Source organism: Puma concolor, chromosome D3, assembly GCF_028749965.1.
Source record: "Puma concolor isolate L17-30 chromosome D3, mPumCon1.1.hap2, whole genome shotgun sequence".
Classification (NCBI taxonomy): Eukaryota; Metazoa; Chordata; class Mammalia; order Carnivora; family Felidae; genus Puma; species Puma concolor.
This window is the reverse complement of record NC_141678.1, coordinates 18,158,276-18,179,249: the sequence shown is the minus strand read 5'-3', so window position 1 is coordinate 18,179,249 and position 20,974 is coordinate 18,158,276. Positions and strand designations below refer to the sequence as shown.

Here is a 20,974-nt window from a genome sequence, read left to right as displayed (position 1 = left end):
GACACAGGAAATATACAACTGAGTAGCAAAGACTGCAAAGTATCGAACTCCTGGTCTGACCTCAGGTTGTGAGACTCAGATTCAAAGTGTCAGAAGGACTCTAAGTAGGAAGAGAGGCCACTGAAGTTCCAGACTTTTCTCAGCATGGGTCACCACCAATCAACATGCCAGGACCCTCTGAAGTAGCCCAGAGCCTCCTACCTGTTCTGCCCTGTACACCTCGAAGGTTTGACAAGGATGAAAAGTCTGCTTTTCTGCCAAACACTGAACCGTTTGCTTCCCCAAGTCCGAAACTCTACTTTTTTATACTAGGTGCAAACTGAAGCAGAAAGCAAATTTTAAGAGGGACAGAATGTCCCTGAATGGTAGCATATTAACAACATGTCTAAAAAAGCAAAAACAACAACAACAAAAAAAAAACCCACATTCTCTGACTTTGCCCTGCTGGACTCTGTTCAGATAGTGACTTTCACATAATTAGTTTACAACTCGGGGTTCCCAGGTCATTTTGCATTGCAGACTTCCCGGTTTCCAAAAGCCCTCGGCAAATACTCTTCCCCTTGCCTGAGAAGGGAGACAGAACCATTCTGGCCGGGTTCTCACCTGCTCCCACAGTGAGCCACACAGAACTGACCGGTGGCAGGATGCCACAGATGGGCACTGTCACTGCAGACATCTGAGTGGGAGTTCCTAGGACAGGTGTCTTCGACCTGTTTCCCTATGGCAGTCAAACGAAGAGCGGTCTTTACATGTTAAATGCTCAAGGGGGGGGGGGGAAATCAAGATTTCGTGACACGTGCAAATCATATTCAGCTCCAATCCCAGTGTCCGGGAAGTTTTATTGGAAGACAGCCACACCTGCTCATTTACGTTTACCACATGGCTGCTTTGTCTGCAAAAGAGAGTGGAGTGGTTCTCACGGACGGAACCAGGGCAGACCCTAGAATACTGACTACCTGACCCTTTATATAGAAAAAGTATGCTGACCCCTGACCTAAAAGGCCAAGATTGCCTTTTATCCATTTCTGCAAACCTAGTGCTGTGATCATAGCAAATCCCAAAACGTGAAAGAAAACGACCACTCCAGAAACCAGTGATCAAATCTGCATTTCCTTTGGGGGAGGGGCGGTCATAAACCACTGAACCCACAGCTCTGTGTTCTGTTTAAAGTATCACTAGGGGTGCCTGGGTGGCTCAGTGGGTTAAGCGGCCGACTTCAGCTTAGGTCACGATCTCGCACTCTGTGAGTTCGAGCCCCATGTCGGGCTCTGGGCTGATGGCTCAGAGCCTGGAGCCTGCTTCCAGTTCTGTGTCTCCCTCTCTCTCTGCCCCTCCCCTGTTCATGCTCTGTCTCTCTCTGTCTCAAAAATAAATAAAACGTTAAAAAAAATTAAAAAAAAAATAAAGTATCACTAGATGTCTAAGGCTCACTATTAAACAAGAAAAAGCAAACGAGTTCACTTTTTGTTTTTTTTTTTTTTCAACGTTTATTTATTTTGGGGACAGACAGAGACAGAGCATGAACGGGGGAGGGGCAGGGAGAGAGGGAGACACAGAATCGGAAACAGGCTCCAGGCTCTCAGCCATCAGCCCAGAGCCCGACGCGGGGCTCGAACTCACGGACCGCGAGATCGTGACCTGGCTGAAGTCGGACGCCCAACCGACTGCGCCACCCAGGCGCCCCACGAGTTCACTTTTTGAATGATTTACAGTAACCCAGAGTTCACCGCCTCTCCCCTATGGACAGCATTGTGTCGGGAGCCAAGCATCAAAGCCTAACTGATGTAGAAATATCACCTCTTCATTCCTCACTTGGATAAGGGAGCCGCGTCCCCCCCCCCCCCCCAAGTTACCAGAGGGCAAACTGAGAATGCATCTTTGTTCTAGATCTTCCTTCTGTTGAAAGCCTGCTTGCCCATGGCAGTGTGGGATCACATACCCTCCTTCTGAAACGTTTAGAAAACGAAGGCCTAGATGGGAAGCAATGTTCTCCAAGCAAAAGGTTTCCAAATCTCTGCGCAGAGAGGAGATGGGGCCGTTAGCACTGGATGCGTTCTCCCCCACTTAAATACTAGCACGTGTTAACCAGGCCCTTCCGTATACTTCTGGCTTCCTTCTTCATCGGACACCAGGGGAGTCCAGGCTTTGAACGTGAGGATCCACCCTCCACCCCGACTCCCAGCCAAGTGCTGGCAGGTCAGTGGGCCATCAGGGCTTCTTCCTAGTGCCCTAGCCTCACACCTCCAGTCCAGAGTCCCAGGGAAGAGTCTGCAAACACTAACGGGATGGGGGCGGGGGGAGCTCCCCTTGCGCTGTCCCAAGGCTTGGCAGGACTCGCAGCCACGATCCCCGGAGAAACGCTTTTCCGGCCCCATTCGGCCTCTTTAGGGTCTCCGCAGTTCCTGACCGCCTACGTACGGCCCCGGCCCCATCTCCATCTCCCGGCTGGGGTGAAGCCCAGCGGATGGTGACCCTCCCGGGAACCGCCCAGGGCTTACCCGGCCTGGAGAGGTGGGCGGCTCCATCCGAGGGGCGGGGCGGAAGGGTGGGAGGGGGCAGCACTTCCTGCCCACAAAGGTTGCTGCAGCGATCCCACCCGCCAGCCAAATCCCTGCCCGGCCCGAGGGAGCTGACAGAAAGGGCACTGGGCACGGAGTGAAACTTCAACTATCTTTTTATTGCCAAGCTCATTCGGAGTTAACGCCCCCTTTCCCCCAACTAACACAGGAACAGCATCTCTAACAGGATGTAGGACGGAGGTACAGACCTAATAAAAGACGGTCTCCCCGACAAAGGGTTAAAAAATATATACATCTGCAGAAGTATTTTTAAAACAGCAAAATTCACCAGTGTTGAAAAAAAAAATCCCCATGTGATTTCAGTCCATAAAAAAACAGCAATTGGCACTCTGTGCTTCCTGAAATCCCCCAACTCGAGATACTCCAGAGAAGAAAAGCATTTCCTCTTTAAAAAGAAAAAAAAAATAAAAAATAAAAAAAAAACAAAATAACTCCCCTTTCTCTTTCTTCCAGTTCAACTTCCACTGTTTATTCCTAGGAACACCCATAGAGTAACTAGAAAACAAGCCCCAGTTCACTTCCCTCTCCCTATCTGTTGAAGGCTCACTCAGAGATCAGTCCTCAAGAACTTTCAGCCCCAAATTTCTGGGCACTTGCAAAATGTCCTGCTTCCTGCAAGGAGGAGCCTCGGGGCTCTCGGAAGGATGCGGGGAGCCGTGTACTTGGCCAAGAACGGGAAGCCAAGCTGGGCAAAGGAGGGCCTTGCTAAATAAACACACCCAACACTTTACAACCTAAAGTCCAACTAAAGTAACAGCTGGCTGTACCACAAGGTGCTTCTGTCTCCTGTCCCCTTTTACCATAAAGGTGACACAGAGAGCGGTGGTCTGGAGTATTTGACCGCCTCTCTCTCCCAAATACCGTGAAGGTATATTTTAGTCCAAAGGCGTGTTGCAAAGACAGACATAAGGTCCCAGAGTAGAGCCTTTGCTGCCACTCTTGGCGAGTAACTTCACTAGCAGCTTCTAGAAGACAGCCCAGGGACAGCCTCCCCAGTTTAGGGTCACAGATCCTTCCAGTTGATGGGCTCCTTGCCAGACTTCTGCAGCAACTCATTGGTTTTAGAGAAGTGTCTACATCCAAAGAACCCTCTGTACACCGACAACGGGGAGGGGTGAGCAGTCTGCAGCACATGGTGACGTTTCTGAAAGAGAACGAGAGAATCAAAGTCGGCACGTCTGGGACCGGAGGCACCGCCTACGCAGCGGTCAAGTGCCCGTATCTTAGGATCTAGCGATCCCACTGCTAAGAGTATGTTTGCCAACGGACCCCACGGGGTATAGACCCACGTGGAGATGCAGGCATGAGGTTCCACGGCTTAGGTCAGGAAGACCTCACATCATAAACCCAGGGTTAGGCAACTGGCTGCAAACATTTCCCTGAACTTCTTACAAGGGGACATCAGGAGGATATCAGAAGAACAAGGTTGAGCTACGTGGGCTGATGTGGAAAGACCTAAATATCGCAAGTAGAAGAAAAAAGGGATAATCACACAAAAAGGTTTTTTTGGGAAAATATCTAAGACACTAATTATAGTTCCTTTGGGGAAAAGAAATAGTGGAAGGCATTTATCTACTTTCTGTTTTACACTTTCCTGTATTACCTGAACTGTCAACAAAAACAGAACACTTTGATTTTTTAAATGTCAACTCTAGTTAATGGAGCAGGAAGACCAGGGACGTTTGTTTTCTTGCTTCTTTTCTGTATGTAAATAAAAACCTCGGGGCACCAGGGGCGCTCAGTGGGTTGAGCATCCAACTTTGGCTCAGGTCATGATCTCATGGTTCCTGAGTTCAATCCCCGGCATCAGGCTTTCGGCTGTCAGCACCGAGCCTGCTTCAGATCCTCTGCCCCTCCTCTCTCTGCCCCTCCCCCATCCACGCTCCGGCAAAAATAAAAATATTAAAAATAAATAAATGCTACTTCACAAGTGTTTTCACAACATCCCTGCCTTCAAACACCTCCATCCGGGAGGGGCCATAATTAAAGCCAGGCAGCACAGCGTGGTTAAGAACCGGAGCCTGAAGGGGCACCTGGCTGGCTCAGTCAGAAGAGCACGCGACCCCCGATGTCAGGGTCGGGGGTTCAAGCCCCACATTGGGGATAAATATTACTTATATAAAAACAAAACAAAAAAACACGGAGCCGGGAGCCAGATGGCCTGGGTTCAAGTTCTGACTGCCGTGTCGTGTGGCCCCAGAGAAGTCAAGGAGTCCAGCCCGCACTTCAGTCTTCATCTGTAAACGGGGAAGAAGAGTGCCCGACTTGTGGAGATGCCGCACAGGGACAAAGAAGGCCCATGGGTCTTGATGCAGCCTGACAGGTAACGCAGGTTAAGTGCTTACTAGCCTGGCCCTGAAAATGTGAGCCATGCTGGGCTCTGAAGGAAGTCTCTGGACCGAGGAGGCACGATATTCAAAGGCAGGCAGGGAAGCGGGACACAGGGAAGAGGTGGGGGGGTGGGGGGGGAGAGTGTGGGAACTGTGGCTGAGAGGCAGCCCGGGGCGTGCTCGTGCTCAAGACCCCACCCAAGGCAAGGCCTTCCATGGCGGGGGGGGACTCCATGGAACGCTCCGGCAAGATCAGGTGAGGGCCTGGGCCAGGCATAGACAGTTAGGTGGGGAGGCATCTGAGAGCAGGGGAAAGGCTCTGAAGGCCTGACACCTGCGGGATGAGGAGGAGGGAGGGAGAGTGCGGGATGGGACTTCTGTTTGGACAAGTGCCCGGCGGTACCCTCCACCCTTGGGGAGTACGCGGGAGCAGGTTCAGTGAGGCCGGCTAAGGAAAGGAGAGCGTTAACTCGGGAAGCTCCGAATGTGACTGCTTCGCGGCAGCTGGGACAGACAGACCCGGCGCTCGGGAAAGCCACTGGGCTGGACCCGCAACTTGCTTCTCATGACCAAGCTTTTACAAGCGCCTCCCGTCCAACCGGACCATTGTCGATAATAAAGATTCAAACGTGAAGAGCCGCGCGGCCCTCCGGTCTCCCCAAGGCAGAGATGGAGACGGCTCGCACGGACGCTTCCTACTTGCCTAGAGAATCAGATCTCAGCAGTTAGTTCACTCGTGCCAGATTTTATTATGCGCTGCCTCACGACACCTGAAAACGTCTGGTTCCTTGACACAGACCCTCTGTAGAGAGAGAAGCGCCTTCGCGTGACTCCTACTCGGTTGCCGTTCACGTAAAGGCGCGGGGAGTAGACCCCAGAAACAGAAAGCCTTTGGTGGCACCGTCAATGGTGAGCGGGAGGAGGACTGGCATCAGGGGAGGCAAGGGGACAGGACTTAAGGCCGGGAGGAAGGGAGAGATTCAAGGATGGCGTCTGGCTTTTAATCTCAGCACCGGGTCCGCTGCTCCTTCTGAAACAGAGGGAGAAGAGCAGAGGAGGAGCACGTGGGGGGAAGCCGAGGGCGGGCGGCTCGGTGGTCGCGGGGTCCTTGGCCTTACTGGCCACTTACTGCATCGCTTGCACCAGACGGTGCCCGCATCATTCTACGTACGTGGCGGGTCCACGCCCGCGTTACTAACGCTATTGAATCAGAAGTTGGCCCGGTGCTTTCCTCTCACACAATTCATCATTCTTGTAATTTGTCTGAATTTTGCTTAATTTTCAATGGCAAACCTGACCGTAACTCTTAAGTCTTTAGGGAGAATAAGCTTCATCTTAGGACATGGGTTTTCCAAGACCACACAATGGAAAATTCCTAAGATTTTCTCAACCGGCTTCAAGTGTTTAAAAGACAAAACACAACAACCATACCCTATCGATGGCACTGCCTTTCTTCTGAGCGTAAGAGCCCCAGAGCAGGAAGACGAGGCCGCTGGAGTTGTGATTTAGCCAGGACACGACCGCATCCGTAAACTCCTCCCATCCTCTCTCCTTATGCGAATTAGCCTGATGTGCCCGGACGGTGAGGACTGCGTTGAGTAAGAGAACACCTACAGACACACGGCAAAGAAACGGGTGAAAAGACAAACGAGCCAGCCCAGACACCTGACAACGGGGGCTGTGCCCGTGGAACCGTTCCCGTGTCGGGGTCCAGCACAGCTGTCTGAAACCGGCTCCCAAAGAAAGCGACGCAACATGACTGCTGGGCACCTCCGGGCAAGACCAGAGAGCATTTTATTTTCACCTCTGCAATTTCAACATCTTCTAAGTTTGTAACAGTGAACGTGCCTTACATCAGTCATCAGGGTTGTTTCAAACATCTATCTATCCCAAGTGGGGCGCCTGGGTGGCTCAGTTGGTTGAGCCTCCAACTTCGGCTCAGGTCATGATCTCAAGACTTGTGAGTTCAAGCCCCACGTCGGGCTGTGTGCTAACAGCTCAGAGCCTGGAGCCTGCTTCAGAGTCTGTGTCTCTCTGCCCTCTCCTGCTTATGCTAGGTCTCTCTCTCAAAAATAAATAGACATTAAAAAACTAAAAGATAATAAGAGAAAGAAAAAAGAATCAGATGGTAAATATTCTTTCCTTATCTGGTTATAGTTTATTTGTTAGAAAGGGAGGAAGGCAGAAAGTCCGGCCGGCTGTCTGCTTGGTTCAGTTGGTTAAGTGTTCTATTTTGGCTCAGATTATGACCTCACGATTCACAAATTGGAGCCGTGCATCGAGGTTTTTGTGGCCAGCACAGAGCCTGCTTCGGATCCTCTGCTCCCAGCTTGTGCTCTCATTCTCTCTCAAAAATAAACGTTTAGGCAAGAAAGAAAGAAAAGAAAGAAAGAAAAGAACCAATGAAAGGAAGAAAAGAAAAAGGAAGAAAAGAAAAAGAAAAGAAAGGAAAGAAAGGAAGAAAGAAAAAGTCCTGTAAATGGTATTCAACAGAGAAAAAACACAACCCGAGTGCTGAAATGAGAAAGGTAAGGTCACCTCCCAAGTGGTCAAAGTTAGCAAATACAAAACATTAATTACGGGGCGCCTGGGTGGCGCAGTCGGTTAAGCGTCCGACTTCAGCCAGGTCACGATCTCGCAGTCCGTGAGTTCGAGCCCCGCGTCAGGCTCTGGGCTGATGGCTCGGAGCCTGGAGCCTGTTTCCGATTCTGTGTCTCCCTCTCTCTCTGCCCCTCCCCCGTTCATGCTCTGTCTCTCTCTGTCCCAAAAATAAATAAAAACGTTGGGAAAAAAAATAAATAAATAAATAAAACATTAATTACAAAGGGCACCTGGCTGGCTCAGTCGGTGGAGTGTGCAACTTTGATCTTGGGGTTGTGAGTTCAAGCCCCTAGTTGGGTGTAGAGATTACTTAAAAATAAATAACAAGACAGAACAAACTTTTCTCTTTCAAATTACAGTTAAAACACGAAAGAAAACACTGGCTGGAGGATAAAGAGAAGACACATATTTTGACTTGTATAAATGCAGTCAGTCTGTGAGAATGTTCCAGTGCTGTGTTCTTTTTTCTTTTAAAATTTTTTTTTAACGTTTATTTATTTTTGAGACAGAGAAGACAAACCATGAACGGGGGAGGGTCAGAGAGAGGGAGACACAGAATCTGAAACAGGCTCCAGGCTCTGAGCTGTCAGCACAGAGCCCGACGCGGGGCTCGAACTCACGGACCGCGAGATCATGACCTGAGCCGAAGTCGGCCGCTTAACCGACTGAGCCACCCAGGCGCCCCCTGTGTTCTTTTATAAACATAAGCAAGCAGTGCAGGACAAGGGAAGACTGTGCTGAAATCCATCCAGAACACATCTAGCAGCCAGGTAGGTGGCTTACCTTGTTTGGCCCACCCGGACAAATCTCCGTGACCAGGATGAACAAAACCATCTATGTCTGTAGACAGCTCTTTATAAATGTTTTCCAAACTGAAAGTAAGCCAGGAGAAAAACAAAAAACAGATCTCGAGCACAATTCTGAAAATCCAGGAGCCTCCAACATGCACGTGGATTCCAGCCTGCACCCCAGCCCGTGGAGGGGGAGGGCCAAACGGACCTGGCGGATTCGTGAGGAAGCATCACACTCCTCCGACCGGTAACCTTGCCAAAGACCTTTCCTTTGGTTTAGGCTTGAATTTAAGGAATAGCACTTTGGATGATTTAAGTAAATCAGCCCAGGAGTTACAACCTCCCTCCCAATTAGTGCTTCCAGTTTTAGATCTTTGTGTATTTGTTATGTTCTTACGTTTTATACGTCAAATTCTCCAAAGCAGTGGTTTTTAATCAGGGGTCATTTTTGCACCCCAGGGGACTTCGGGCACTGTCCAAAGACACCCATCACTGCCATTTTACCAGCACTCTAGTTCTGCGGGGGGGGGGGGGGGGGGGGGGGGGGGGGGGGGGGGCGGGGCAGCGGGTAGAAGCCACTACTAAACACCCTTCAGTGCACAAACAAAATCTCTCCCGCAAAAAGACCCAACCCCTGATGTCGACAGTACCAAGATGGAGAAATCCTACTCCAATGGCTATTAGAAGTCTCCCAAGGGCACTTATGATCCACAAAGCACACACCTGAAAGTAATCACACTTGGGCCCGAGCCATCTGTGAAGCAATCGTACCTGGGTGGAGGTGGAATGGGTCTTTGAACACTGAAGCAGAGACCGTGGGCTTGATTGGGTCCGTGATATGGATCCTGTCCCAGGATGACAACCTTCACCTGTGAACACCAGGTGGCAAGAGAGTAAATACTGTCGCATAGGCAGTTTACACGAACACCTGCCTGCCTGATAACCTGTACAAAGGACTGTGATGAGGAGACAGGTGGCTCTCCAACCCAACTAAGAAGCCCCAGAAGGGAGAGGGTGACCCGGCACCATTACTTTCCATTATCAAATTAGCCTTCACTCAGTCACCCTGCTGCACGGCCCCACTCCTTCTCTGACGCAAGTGTGCGAAAACAGGTTCAGGTCTCTCTCATCCCCTTCGTTTTTCAAATTTCAAAAAATGTGCTCTTGACACAAGTACAACCATCCAGAAACACACAGAGTGGTTTGGGGCCTCCTGCTCTTCCTTATCCCCTCCTGAGTCAACGCTGTAAAGTGACCTATACAATTGGGGTTATTGTAGCCATCACCCTACATTTTTGTTCCTCATATCATGCCTTTTACGCGTCCTCCAATCCCCAAAGCACTCAGCCACTAATACGTAATTGGCTTGTTTCCTAAGTTTTTTCTGTCACAAGAAAAATACTTCAGCAAACACCCTAATATGTGTATCCTTATACACTGTTTCTCTACATATGGAACAGATTCAGAAGAGCGGAGGCGCTGGTCCCAGGACAGGTGTATTTTACAAATTGCTTTTCAATGAGGGGAAGCAATTCAAATTCCCTACCAGCAACACAGGAAGAGGCCTGTTCCCCCATATCCTGAGGGATGGAACAGAAGAAGGTCAAAGGTGCTGGAGCAGGTGGCAACATGCAATTTCAAGGAATGAGGTCACTGTCACAGGCAGTATTAAAATACAGCTAGTCCGTTCGATCCGGTGCCGGCCCACCTCCTCAATTCTCATGTTTCTGGCCCTGCTGTTCCTTCTCAGAAGCTTCTCTCGTGCCTAACATACACCACATCCTTCACAACCCAACCTTCAGACATCGGGAAGTTTCTGTGGACCCCCCTGCTCCTCCCATTGGTGCGCACTCCGTCCTCAGCATGTTCTCCCTCGTGAAGCAGCCGGTCCCAGCAGGGAAGCCTTTGGTTCCGGTCCTGGATAAGGGACGACCCTGAAGGAGTCACTAAACCTCCCCGTCTGTCAAGACAACTCACAGGACCCACTGTTCAAACAAGGCACCAACTCGTACTGAATTAAACAGGACTTGGTTTCTTTAACTTTAGAAAACCAGGAGCTCTATTCAAAGCTCTTGCTCTAAAGTGAAAAACTGTCAAGTCTGCTAAATATTAGGTGTGACAGCCTGATCTAAATGGGTTATTCACCTAATCTCATTTCTACGAGATTTAACACAGACAGGATTTACCAAATCACACATTCCTGCCCTTGGCTTACAAGACAGGGAAGGGAACAGGATAAGAACAAAATATAAAATCTCAAGCCCCGAGCTGGGTGTAGAGAGCACTCCAGCATGAAGAGACACTAAATGTACTGGAGAGGAAGCCCAGATCACAAAGGTAGTGGGTAACAGGCTTCCAGGAGGTGCCATAGATGGATCTCATCGAGTTTTTCAAAAGACAGAAGAGATGGGGCGCCTGGGTGGCGCAGTCGGTTAAGCGTCCGACTTCAGCCAGGTCACGATCTCACGGTCCGTGAGTTCGAGCCCCGCGTCGGGCTCTGGGCTGATGGCTCAGAGCCTGGAGCCTGTTTCCGATTCTGTGTCTCCCTCTCTCTCTGCCCCTCCCCCATTCATGCTCTGTCTCTCTCTGTCCCAAAAATAAAAATAAAACGTTAAAAAAAAAAAAAAAAAGACAGAAGAGAGGATTCTTGTCACACTGTCCAACTCTGAAGCAAGAGGGTTGGGAGTGGAGGACAGGCCGGGCAGTAGGCCACGGCTATTTTCATGTTCAGCTTCTGTCGTTCATACAGTATGAAGCCATAAACAAGCTTCTGAGCAGGAGACTGAAGTGACCAGACCAAGCCAGTCAGTAGATGTTGCAAGGAATGAACCAGAGCAAAGGGGTCTGTTAAAAGGGCAGCAGAATTGCTAAGGCCGGAAGAGCTTGAAAGCATCACCTATGAAAGACAGTGTGGTCAGACAAAGAGAGTACTGACCTGCAGGTCAAGGTGGATGGACAATAACCAACTGAAAAAGACCTAACCGCTTCCTGCCTCAGTTTCCTCACCGCCACCACCATAAGATGTGAGGCTGGCATGGAGCTGCTTTCAGGATTAAATAAAATCCAAAAAATTAGAGCACACAGACCCAAAGTCTATGTATAATTTCTTCTTTTTTGCTGCCTTGCTGGCACATGCTAAAAGTTAGAAAGTTAACAGGCTACAAAACAGCCAGCCCAAACCTCACCATTTCAGCATTTATCACTCAATGATGGACAGTGCCTTAACTCCAGGGCCATTCACAAATGACTGCTGGATTCTCACCCTCCCCCCCCTTTTACTAAAACTCACGGACAACTTCTACTTACATGTCTTATGTCACACATTTGCGTCCAGGTGAAGACTTGGTGTGGGGGTGGATACACGGTGTAATGTTTTCTTTCTTCTGCAACAAATCCCATGAGCTGCGGTAAAGGCAAATTAGATTTAAAATCAGATTCTCACCGGAGAGCACGAGAATTCATTAAGAAAACTTCCAATGTAAGCTAACAGAAGCACCACCTAGCTCCCTGCCGTGTTTTACATCCAAATTCTTTCGAAAAACAGCAAGGAACAACTGTACTTGCGGGTCACCGAGGATGTCCCACTCCAAAGTCAGTACCCTTCCCCTCTGTTTCGACTGGGTCAGAGTTGATGGGCCTGGCTGCTTTGACTTCCTCCTGGTGCCAACCCCTCCCCTCTTTTTGTAAAGGTTGAATCGGGTGTCAATGCAGTCAGGGGTTTGGATTTTACCACGCAGCTCTTCCCTGGAGAGCAGACCAACTGAATGGTTAACAAAGACCCCGATCCTCTTACAGTAAACGCTTAAGGCGTGCAAATGCAAAACACCATGGGTGTATTTTACTCTCGTAGCTCACAAGGACGTTAAAGGAGGGAATACAGAAGCCTACGGAAGCAATATCCTACAAACGCGGACTCGGCAAGTTGTACTAGCAACACAAAAGGGCCCCGCAGCGTCCAGGCTTACCTTTATGAAATATGGTTTCCCGAACTCGGCGCTGAGGTGCTTCTTCCAACTCTCACCGAAACCCACGGGCACGTTGCGCGCGGCGAGTCTGAGCAGGGCGGCGGCCTTGTTCCTCTGGATGCGGACCAACTGTTCGGGGCTCAGCGGCGAGGTGGGGGGCGTGCCGGGGTCCTCCTGTCCGGCCCGGGCCTTCTTGGCGGGGCTGGCCTGCAAGCGATCCCCGCGCAGGCTGGTCACGAGCCGCAGCGGGCCGTGCCCGGGCGCCCGCAGCTGCCGCCCCCATCCCCAGGGCCCATTGCGCAGCACGCCCATCCGCGAGGACGCAGCCGCCAGGGGGCAAGTCGCAGCAAAAACGGAGTGAGGGAGCCCAGCCGGGAAGGCAGGCCGCTGCCCCCAGTTTGCGGTTGCGTACCAAACTGCGGCTGGCAGAGAGGCAGGAAGCAAGGCCCGCGACACCTCCGGAGGGGTACCAGGGCTGGGAGGCCGCAACCCAGGAGCCCCGCCCCCTCGGACCCGCCACCCGCGCCCCCACGTGGTCTTTTCGCGGCAAAACCCCTTCGGGCTCCCGCCCCGTGTCCTCTCCGATTGGACGGCGGGCCGAGCGGGGCGGCCCCCTCGCGTCTGATTGGCGCCGTGGGCCCCGCGATCCATCCCCATTGGCTGGCCCTCAGAATGGCCGCCGATAGAAAACTGCATGGGCTGTTTTGAACACGTGCAGGCGGCTTTGAACACTAGGACCCAAGTTAACGGGTCAGCGGTGCATCCCTGTTACCCCTCGGTCGGGCGGGACCCCGGTCCCTCCTCCCGGTCCCTTGCTCCCGGTCCCTTGCTCCCGGTCCCCGCCGCGCCTCACCGCCGCATCCCCGCTCTCCTCAGCTACCGCCGCCACGCCGGTCCCTGGGTCGGCCGGCTCGGGGCTGCGGGTACGTCGTTTCCCGGCGGGGTTCGGGGAGAAGAAGGAGTAGAGGGTCTTCTGGCCAATCATCCCGGAGCCGGGGAGAGTGAACGCGCGCCGCCCGGGAACCCGCGGTATGCGCCGGCTGCAGCGGTCCGAAATTGGCGCCAAACGGCCCGCGCATGCTCCGATCGGGGGGGCTGGGCAGGGGGCGGTGGGGGTCTAATGCGCATGTGCCGGAGGGCCCGCGGAGCAACGCCCCCTGGCTCCTGGTGGGGCTTGGAAGCCTCTGGCGGGAGGGTGAGTTTTCTTCGGTGTTTTAGTCTTTCATTCATTGTACTCAGCAGTCACACCTCTGCCTTGGGGCCCGTCCCTTCACCTCTCCGCAGTGGAAAGGAGCTGGAAGTACCTGCCCCACGGGGTTGTAGTGGGGGTGAAATTAGCATTACAATAATAATTTGTTTTGCCCTTAGGTCCGGGTGCACGCCCCTGTTTTCACAACCTACTTTACTGGTCTGAAACTAGGGCCTAGTGCGGTCCTGCGTTTAGCCTAACCTATAAGATTTGGGGAGACTGGAATTGAGGTCTTGAAGTCCAGAAACTCTTCCCAATACACCTGCGATTCTTCTTGTTCCCTCCCTCCCTCCCCGCGTCCAAACCATCAACAGGCCTCTTGGCTCTATCTCCAAAACAAACCCCAGATTCAACTGCCGCTGTGCGTCGCCTGGCTACCATCCTGGCCGCTCCCCTCTTTGCCGCCAGAGTGATGCTTTTGAAATGTAAATGACGTGGTAATCCCCAGGTAAAATCCTCCTATAGTTTTCAAATCGGTTTTAGAATTAACCCCAGCTTGTTACGCTGCTGGTAGAGCTGTTTCCCCGCTCGGACGGGAGCCCCTACTACTGGGAGGTGGCCGAATCTGGCTTTCTCACATTCACTGGACCGTCCAGCCTGTCCCTTGCCTGGCCTGTACGGCCTTGCACACGCTGCCCCCCCCGCCCCCCAACCTGGTAAGCTTTGGGTCTCAGGTCCCTTCCTCTGAAAGGCCTCCTCCTCCCCCACTTTCTAGCTGGTCACTCTATAGCTTCTGTACTGTCTATACTTGTTTATTTCCTTGTTCGTCTCCACCTCCAAAATTGAACCCTGCTGGGGGCAGGGACTTTTATCTGACTGCTGTTGTGCTCCAGCGCCTGGGGCAAGGAGCCCGGTGTGTAAGGAGAGAAGCCCCTAACTCAACTTCATTTGCGCTTCCGGCCACTTTGGGAAACAGTTCAGCAGCTTGCGTATCAAGTGAACCAGATGCTTACCACGCACCCCTGCAGTTCACCCAAGTGCAATTAAAATCTGCATTCGCACAAAAGCTCATGCGTGAATGGATACGGTGACTTCATTTGTAAAAACGTGCCTCATGGGGTGGGGTGGGGTGGGTAACAATCTGTGGGGCATCCATACAATAGAATGCTACCTAGCAGAAGGAACAACCAACCAATGCAAACAAGGGGTGCGTCTTGAAAGCTTTTGGACTAAACGAAAGGCCAGACCCAAAAGGCTGTATATTGTATAGCCTTCCTAAGAAAGTCTGGAAAAGACAAAACTATAGGGACAGGCAACACCTCGGTGGTTGGAAGCTCAGGGGTGAAAGGGAGCTGATAAGAGGCTTGGGGGGATCTTGTGGGGCGACAGAACCCCAGGGAGCCTCTGGAGATTCCTTGCGCTGGTGGTCACACAACTGTGTGCTTTTGTCGAAACCTGCACAACTGTGCGCCGAGATCATTCAAAAAGAGGGCTCCGGTCTCCCCGAGCGTTCGTTCATTCCACTGGGGGAGACAGAGAGTAAACCAAAATTAGGAGCACTGACGGAACCTGCCATTTATTTGGAGCACAGAAGCATTTCGCACACATCTTACCTAATAACCCTCATGGTGCTCTCAGGGCGTAGGTTTTATAGCCCTTACTGTATAGATGAAGCAATTCAAACCCAGAGAGTTTTAGCAACCTGTAGGAGCCACACAGGATGGTGGAGACGGATAGAGGAGCCATGGAATCGTGCTCCCACCTGGTGGCCCAGCTCCCTGCCTGGACGCCCAGTGGCCCCCTGAGGAGAGGCGACACCCAACAGCTGCTCCCAAACCACACAGGATCCTCAGCCGGCACAGTCCAGGCAGTCAGGCTGAAACCCGGCAGTGAGTGCCGCGCGCCCAGAAGGCCAGCAGGTGGCGCCAGGAAGCCGCCACCATACAGTTTGTAGGCGCCTGCATTTCCCAGCCGGCGCTGAAATCCGCCCGGAAGCAGTACTGCGGCACGGGTGTCGTTCGCTTCCCGACAGCCCTGCCTCCGGTGTTTGCAGGGCTCAGGGCGGCGCGGGTGCTCTCTGGGGTTTCTCAGGGCGCCCTCGCCTCCCCCAGGCCCCACGCACGGGCAGTTCTTTTGGAGTTGGGCGTGCGGGTGATCTTTTGGGCCCCACGCAGTTCTTTTGGAGTTGGGCGTGCGGGTGATCACGCTTAACTGTTTTACATTCAGACTCTGAATCGTAGCCATTTGAGGATCGCTATGCTTACCCGAGGGGGTAGTGGCGTCGGAGGGCCGGTCAGCAGTGGGTGAAAAGGAGACAGGGAATCTGCTTTTCTGAGTGACTTTAGGCGAACCCCTTCACCTCTCCAGGCGTCCCAGGAAAGGCGTCCTTTCTTTATAAGGTCAGGTGCTTGGGGGTGGAATGCAGGCTTTGGGGGTTTTGCAAGCAGATTGTGATTGATAGCCAGGTGTGGGAGACCCAGGACATCCCGAGGGACCCTTCCAACTTCAACATCCTCTACTTCTGTTCTAGAACATGGTGTTAAAAGTGGGAACTTGAAAGCACCGCGGAGAAATGCAGTGGGACCACTTCACCAAGCCGATTTTTGGATCTGGGACCGAGCCTGGGCAATCTCCCTCTCCGCCCTGCCTCCGGCGCCCAGGTCTTTGCTTCGTGGAGACAGGATGGACAGATTCCTGGTGAAAGGGGCGTTAGCGGACCTTTTGGGAAAGAGGGAGCGAGAGGCGAGCGGAGAAGGTCCAGCAGGCCTGCAAGCGGACCAGGAGGGTGGCAGGAAAAGGCCGAAGGCGGAGACCCCGGGGAATGCAGGCCACCAGGCCGGCCCCAGCTGGCAGCACATCCGGGCTGAGGGCCTGAGCTGTGATTACACAGTCCTGTTTGGCAAAGCCGAAGCAGACAAGATTTTCCAGGAGCTGGAGCGGGAAGTGGAGTATTTTACAGGTAAGCAGAGGACCGTGTGTGTTGAAGACTTGTTTGATACAACTAGCGAGCGGTCTGTGTTTGGAGAAATAACGAACTCGGGAGCCATTGGTTACGGGTGACTTCATTTACTGATTCAACACCTATTCTTGGGCCAGGCACCTTGTTGGGCGCTCGGGACACAAAGTGGAGAAAAGTTTGCCCACCCACCACCGGGAGCTGGCAGATGCTGAGAGTGACTTGCCACTTGGCCACTGATTACAATCATCTGGGAAGGTTAAAAATAAGAAAAAAAAGATGCTGCGTTCTACCCGGGACCAACTGAATCACAGTAGGGTGGGGGTGCAGCCTGGGCATCGGTGTTTTTAGAAAGCTTCCAGGTGATTCTGAGGTGCAGCTGGTCTCGTAGGAGACACAGCAAATAACCAGGTAGTTCCTCCCAACGGGGGTTCTCTGCATCACCTGGAGGACCTTGTTGCTTCTGAGAACGTGGATCACCGGCCCCTCCCCCACGCTCTAGCGGCTGTTTCCGGGTGACGCCGGGTGACACGAACGCACACTGAGAACGCCTGCAAGGTGGCAGAGCACTTGCAGGCATAGAAAAGCCCACGGAGACCCCAGCCTACAGCCTCAGCTGCATTAATTTCACCTTCTTGGGGGCTCCACACCCTCGGTCCCCGCGGTTGGCGGAATCACCCTAGAGTGCAGCCTGACTTCAGCTTGCTTGCGTTTCAGCCTCTTGATACGTTCCCACTGTAGGCAAGACAATGAAGTCACGGTATTTAAAAAAAAAGAAAATGGACAAGACCGTGTTTCTGTAAGTGTAGGACAAGAATCACTCTTCTTACATGAACATTTTGGACTAGCAACAGGGAGTTTTGTCCTTGGTCAGGAGACTAAATGTTACTTCCTGATTTAGTCCCCTTTCGATCCTGAATCCTCAGGGAGCAAACGTGTGGGGTCCTCACCTGCCTGCCCTCCTGAGCTGCCATGTTCTATCTGCACAGGCGCGCTGGCCAGGGTCCAGGTGTTTGGGAAGTGGCACAGTGTGCCCAGGAAGCAGGCGACCTATGGCAACCCCGGGCTGACCTACACGTTTTCGGGCCTTACTCTGTCTCCAAAGCCCTGGATCCCAGTTCTAGAGCGCGTCCGGGATCGTGTTTCTGCGGTGACTGGAGAGACCTTCAACTTTGTGCTCGTTAACAGGTAACATCCTACCTGCATTTTACTTTTTCTTCTTTAGGTTGCTGGACTGAACTGTATAAATCTTCTTCTTCTGAAGGCATGAGTTTAGATTTCACCATATTTTACTCATTTGTACAAGTTATTCCTTAGTGCAGCAGGGACAGCACCAACGGTCAGTCTTCGTGGAGCCCGTGCTGCACTGGGAAGCGAGAGGGGATTGTCTGATGAACAAACAGTTGAACAAGATCATTCGAGATGCTGACAAGTGTCTGAAAGAAAATTAAACAGGCTGATTTTGCTAAAGAATGGCGAGGAGGAAGGGATCTGGGTTTAAGTCAGGGTTTCTCAGCAGCGACACTGATGTTTCAGGCCAGATGATTCCTCTTGGGACTGCCCTGTGCATCACAGGATGTGAGCAACATCCCTGGCTTCCACCCACCGGATGCCAGGGGCATCCCCTTCCCAGTCGCAGCCACCAGAGCGTCTCCAAACATTGCCAGGCGTCCCTTGGGCGGGGGACAGAATCGCTCTGCTTATGAACCCTGAGTTTAGGGGAAGGTGGTTAGCGGAGGGCTTACCGAGATGCTGATGTTGGAGTTGGAGACTAACTGGAGAGAGGGCATGAGCCACACAGACAATCTGGAGGAAGAGCAGAGGGGGCTTGGGGTGCGTATAGAACGGAAATCCCACTGATGTGGCTGGAGAAGTGAGGGAGAGAGGGGTACCAGGAGCTCAGAGATGGGCACTTACCATTATCTGTGCAGAGTCTAAGTGTAGGGAGAAACCATCTTATGTTATACTGGTTTACATACACAAACTGGGAGGAGTGGAAGACGTGTCCGTGGCTTCTTTTGGTGAGGTGTGTTTTAAGGTGAGGGATCAAATAGGAAGAGGTAAAATGGAGACCAGGCACCCGGAGGAGGCCCCCCCGCCCCTGCAGAACCATGAGCGGGGGCTGCTCCTCGCACCTTTCACGCAGTAGGACAGCAAGCGTTCTGGCACATTCCGGGAGGGAGCCGTTTTGTACATCGTGCTTGTTTTCTCGTGGCAGGTACAAAGATGGCCGTGACCACATCGGCGAACACAGAGATGATGAAAGGGAACTGGCTCCCGGGAGCCCCATAGCCTCGGTCTCCTTTGGGGCCTGCAGAGATTTCTTCTTCCGGCATAAGGATTCTCGGGGGAAGCAGCCCTCCCGGAAGGTGGAGGTGGTCAGGCTTCAGCTGGCCCACGGAAGTTTGCTTATGATGAACCACCCGACCAACACTCACTGGTATCACAGTCTCCCCGTCCGAAAGAAGATTCTAGCTCCACGGGTCAATCTGACATTTCGCAAAATTCTGCCTACTAAAAAGTAAAAACTTTGTCAGCAGTTTGTAAGTCTATTTTCTCCTCCCGCTCTACTCCAGGAGGGAACTGGCATCCCCTTTCTGAAAAGGGAACACAGAAGAGGCTTAATCCAAGCGTAGGGCTTATTGCACAGCGATGCAGGATTCCGAAAGAGGATGGCTTTATCAAATTGGTCAAGTATGAAAGAATACCAGTTGATTTTTTTTCCTAACAAAAAGATTCTTTTATTTAATACACGGCAGATACAAAAGGTACCTTTAGCAAATACATAAATCAGCAGTTATTATGGCATAAACTACTAGTTTCACTTCAGTTTTTTGCCAAGAGAAGCCACTTTGTAAATAACTTAAAGCCAGAAATAAGATGATGTGGCTGCTACTCAATGCCTAATAATTTACGAAATGAGGAAGTCAGCTTTAAGTCAGGTTAAGAGACTGCACAGATTATCATTCACATTTACAACCTTGGCTCCCACCCTGGCCTCTGACCAAAGATCTGCTGACAGCTAGACGTTCAGAGGATCGTCCCCTTTCGTGCCCAGCGTGTCTCTTTAGTGGCAGGCTTCAAAGAGTAAGCGGTGGCAGGAGAGCAGTGACCGAAAGCTGCGACTTTGCAACGCCGCGTAAGGTCACATAACTGGGGGTTTGTTCCACCAGACCCAGGCAAAATAGTGGACTGGGTTCAGCGTCAAAGCCAGGGCCTGCCACGGAATCAGGAAGGGGCGTCAGCAGTGAAGGCCTCAGATGCTTCGAACTGTTCCTCTCTCCCTGATGCCCGGGGCCTGGAGAACCTTCACAGTATTTTCAATCGGTAGGGAGTCTGGAGTCCTCGGGGGTGAGTGCCGGGCCAGGCGGGATGGTGATCGCCTGGGCCACTTCCGCTTTCAGCCAACACCCAGGCATCGTCTAGAAGTGTCTGCCAGCCTGCCCCCACCAGAAGGAGCATGGTCCTCAGCCTTCCCTCGGGGGACCTTTTAGACAGCTCTGATTCCAAATCTTAACTCTGAGGAGTCCATTTGAGTTTGGTATCTTTTTTTGTTTGTTTAAATAAAACTAGCTAAAACATAGATACTACTGTGTGTCCTCAAACTTCCTGTGGTCCTGAGAGGCATTCATGAGACTTATCCAAAGAGGGAAGAGAGTGCTCAATACAGTCTTTGTATCAGGCTACTAGAAACCAATAAATTTAGAGTACGGACCTGTAATGAAATGACAATACTAGATGATCAACTGTAATGATACTTTCTTTAAAAATTGAAAACTTTCTCTTTTTTTTGTGGGAAGGGCTGGGGTTTTGATGCTCACTGAGTCTTAACTGTTCACTTTACAAATGAGGAAACGGAGGCTCAGAAAGAAAGACTGCGGCCCCACGGTCAGTGCCCTTCCTTCTGAACCCAGCTCTCAAACCAAGGCTAGGACTGTCCTTTTACACAGCCCCCAGCTCCACCTGTAAACCTCAGGAGCTCTGCATGGGCCACGGAGTTAGGAACCACCGTCCAGAGTGGAGCTTTGTCCAGAGCAGAGGAGGCGCAGATGCCAGCACGGAGGCGGCCCCGTCCCGGCTATTCGCGCAGTTTTAGGACGTACCGTCATCCCGTCTCTGGGGCACGGTAAGCAGAGAGTTAAGAGCGACCCGGGAGTTCACTCACAACTGACCGAGCAGTGAAAGAATTTCCCCTGGGGGCAGATCTGGCAGGTGCGCTTTTACTACATATAAAGAATCCAAAGATTAAAAAAGACCCACAGAAAGAGGAGGTGGGTGTTCTTGAGGCGTCTCGTAACTGTCCTGTTGCCATCCGTTGAGAAACTTGGAAGGAACAGAGCTTTCCAAAAGTTGTTTATAGGACTCTTGGACAACGTATATTTTCCCAAATGGACGTGCTACAAAAGCAATCGAAAGGGAAAGGCACTTTTTCTTCTAAATTGTTGCCTTTAACAATTTCACCAATTCTCGTGAACGATTTTTATGGGCCTGCTTATTAAAAATAAAAGATCTGGGCTGAAACCAATCGGAGGATTAGACAAAGTTACCTCCCCTCTGAGAACA

The 20,974-nt window shown here is 51.7% G+C and overlaps 2 protein-coding genes across 2 annotated transcripts; one reads left to right on the top strand and one right to left on the bottom strand.

The window, feature by feature from the left end:
* Positions 1–2,656: 2,656 nt before the first annotated feature.
* On the bottom strand, positions 2,657–13,302 carry UNG (uracil DNA glycosylase). The gene is made up of 7 exons (XM_025933512.2): positions 13,120–13,302; positions 12,267–12,473; positions 11,608–11,703; positions 9,073–9,170; positions 8,294–8,382; positions 6,341–6,519; positions 2,657–3,723 (listed from the first exon to the last, which is right to left on the bottom strand). The coding sequence occupies exons 1-7, from the start codon at positions 13,249–13,251 to the stop codon at positions 3,583–3,585; spliced, it is 942 nt and encodes a 313-aa protein (XP_025789297.1). The 5' UTR covers positions 13,252–13,302; the 3' UTR covers positions 2,657–3,582.
* Positions 13,303–15,457: 2,155 nt separating this feature from the next.
* Positions 15,458–19,994, top strand: ALKBH2 (alkB homolog 2, alpha-ketoglutarate dependent dioxygenase). Its single transcript, XM_025933510.2, has 4 exons — positions 15,458–15,854; positions 15,986–16,414; positions 17,401–17,599; positions 18,630–19,994. The coding sequence occupies exons 2-4, from the start codon at positions 16,138–16,140 to the stop codon at positions 18,934–18,936; spliced, it is 783 nt and encodes a 260-aa protein (XP_025789295.1). The 5' UTR covers positions 15,458–15,854; positions 15,986–16,137; the 3' UTR covers positions 18,937–19,994.
* Positions 19,995–20,974: the final 980 nt, after the last annotated feature.

Bases quoted from the DNA above. Each gene is read 5' to 3' on its own strand.
- UNG (XM_025933512.2), bottom strand. From the start codon at position 13,251: ATGATTGGCCAGAAGACCCTCTACTCCTTCTTCTCCCCGAACCCCGCC. The intron at 12,474-13,119 runs GTGAGGCGCGGC...GATCGCTTGCAG, and splicing joins AGGAGAGCGGGGATGCGGCG to GCCAGCCCCGCCAAGAAGGC. The intron at 11,704-12,266 runs GTAAGCCTGGAC...CCTTTACCGCAG, and splicing joins GGAAACCATATTTCATAAAG to CTCATGGGATTTGTTGCAGA.
- ALKBH2 (XM_025933510.2), top strand. From the start codon at position 16,138: ATGGACAGATTCCTGGTGAAAGGGGCGTTAGCGGACCTTTTGGGAAAG. The intron at 16,415-17,400 runs GTAAGCAGAGGA...CTATCTGCACAG, and splicing joins GGAAGTGGAGTATTTTACAG to GCGCGCTGGCCAGGGTCCAG. The intron at 17,600-18,629 runs GTAACATCCTAC...TTCTCGTGGCAG, and splicing joins AACTTTGTGCTCGTTAACAG to GTACAAAGATGGCCGTGACC.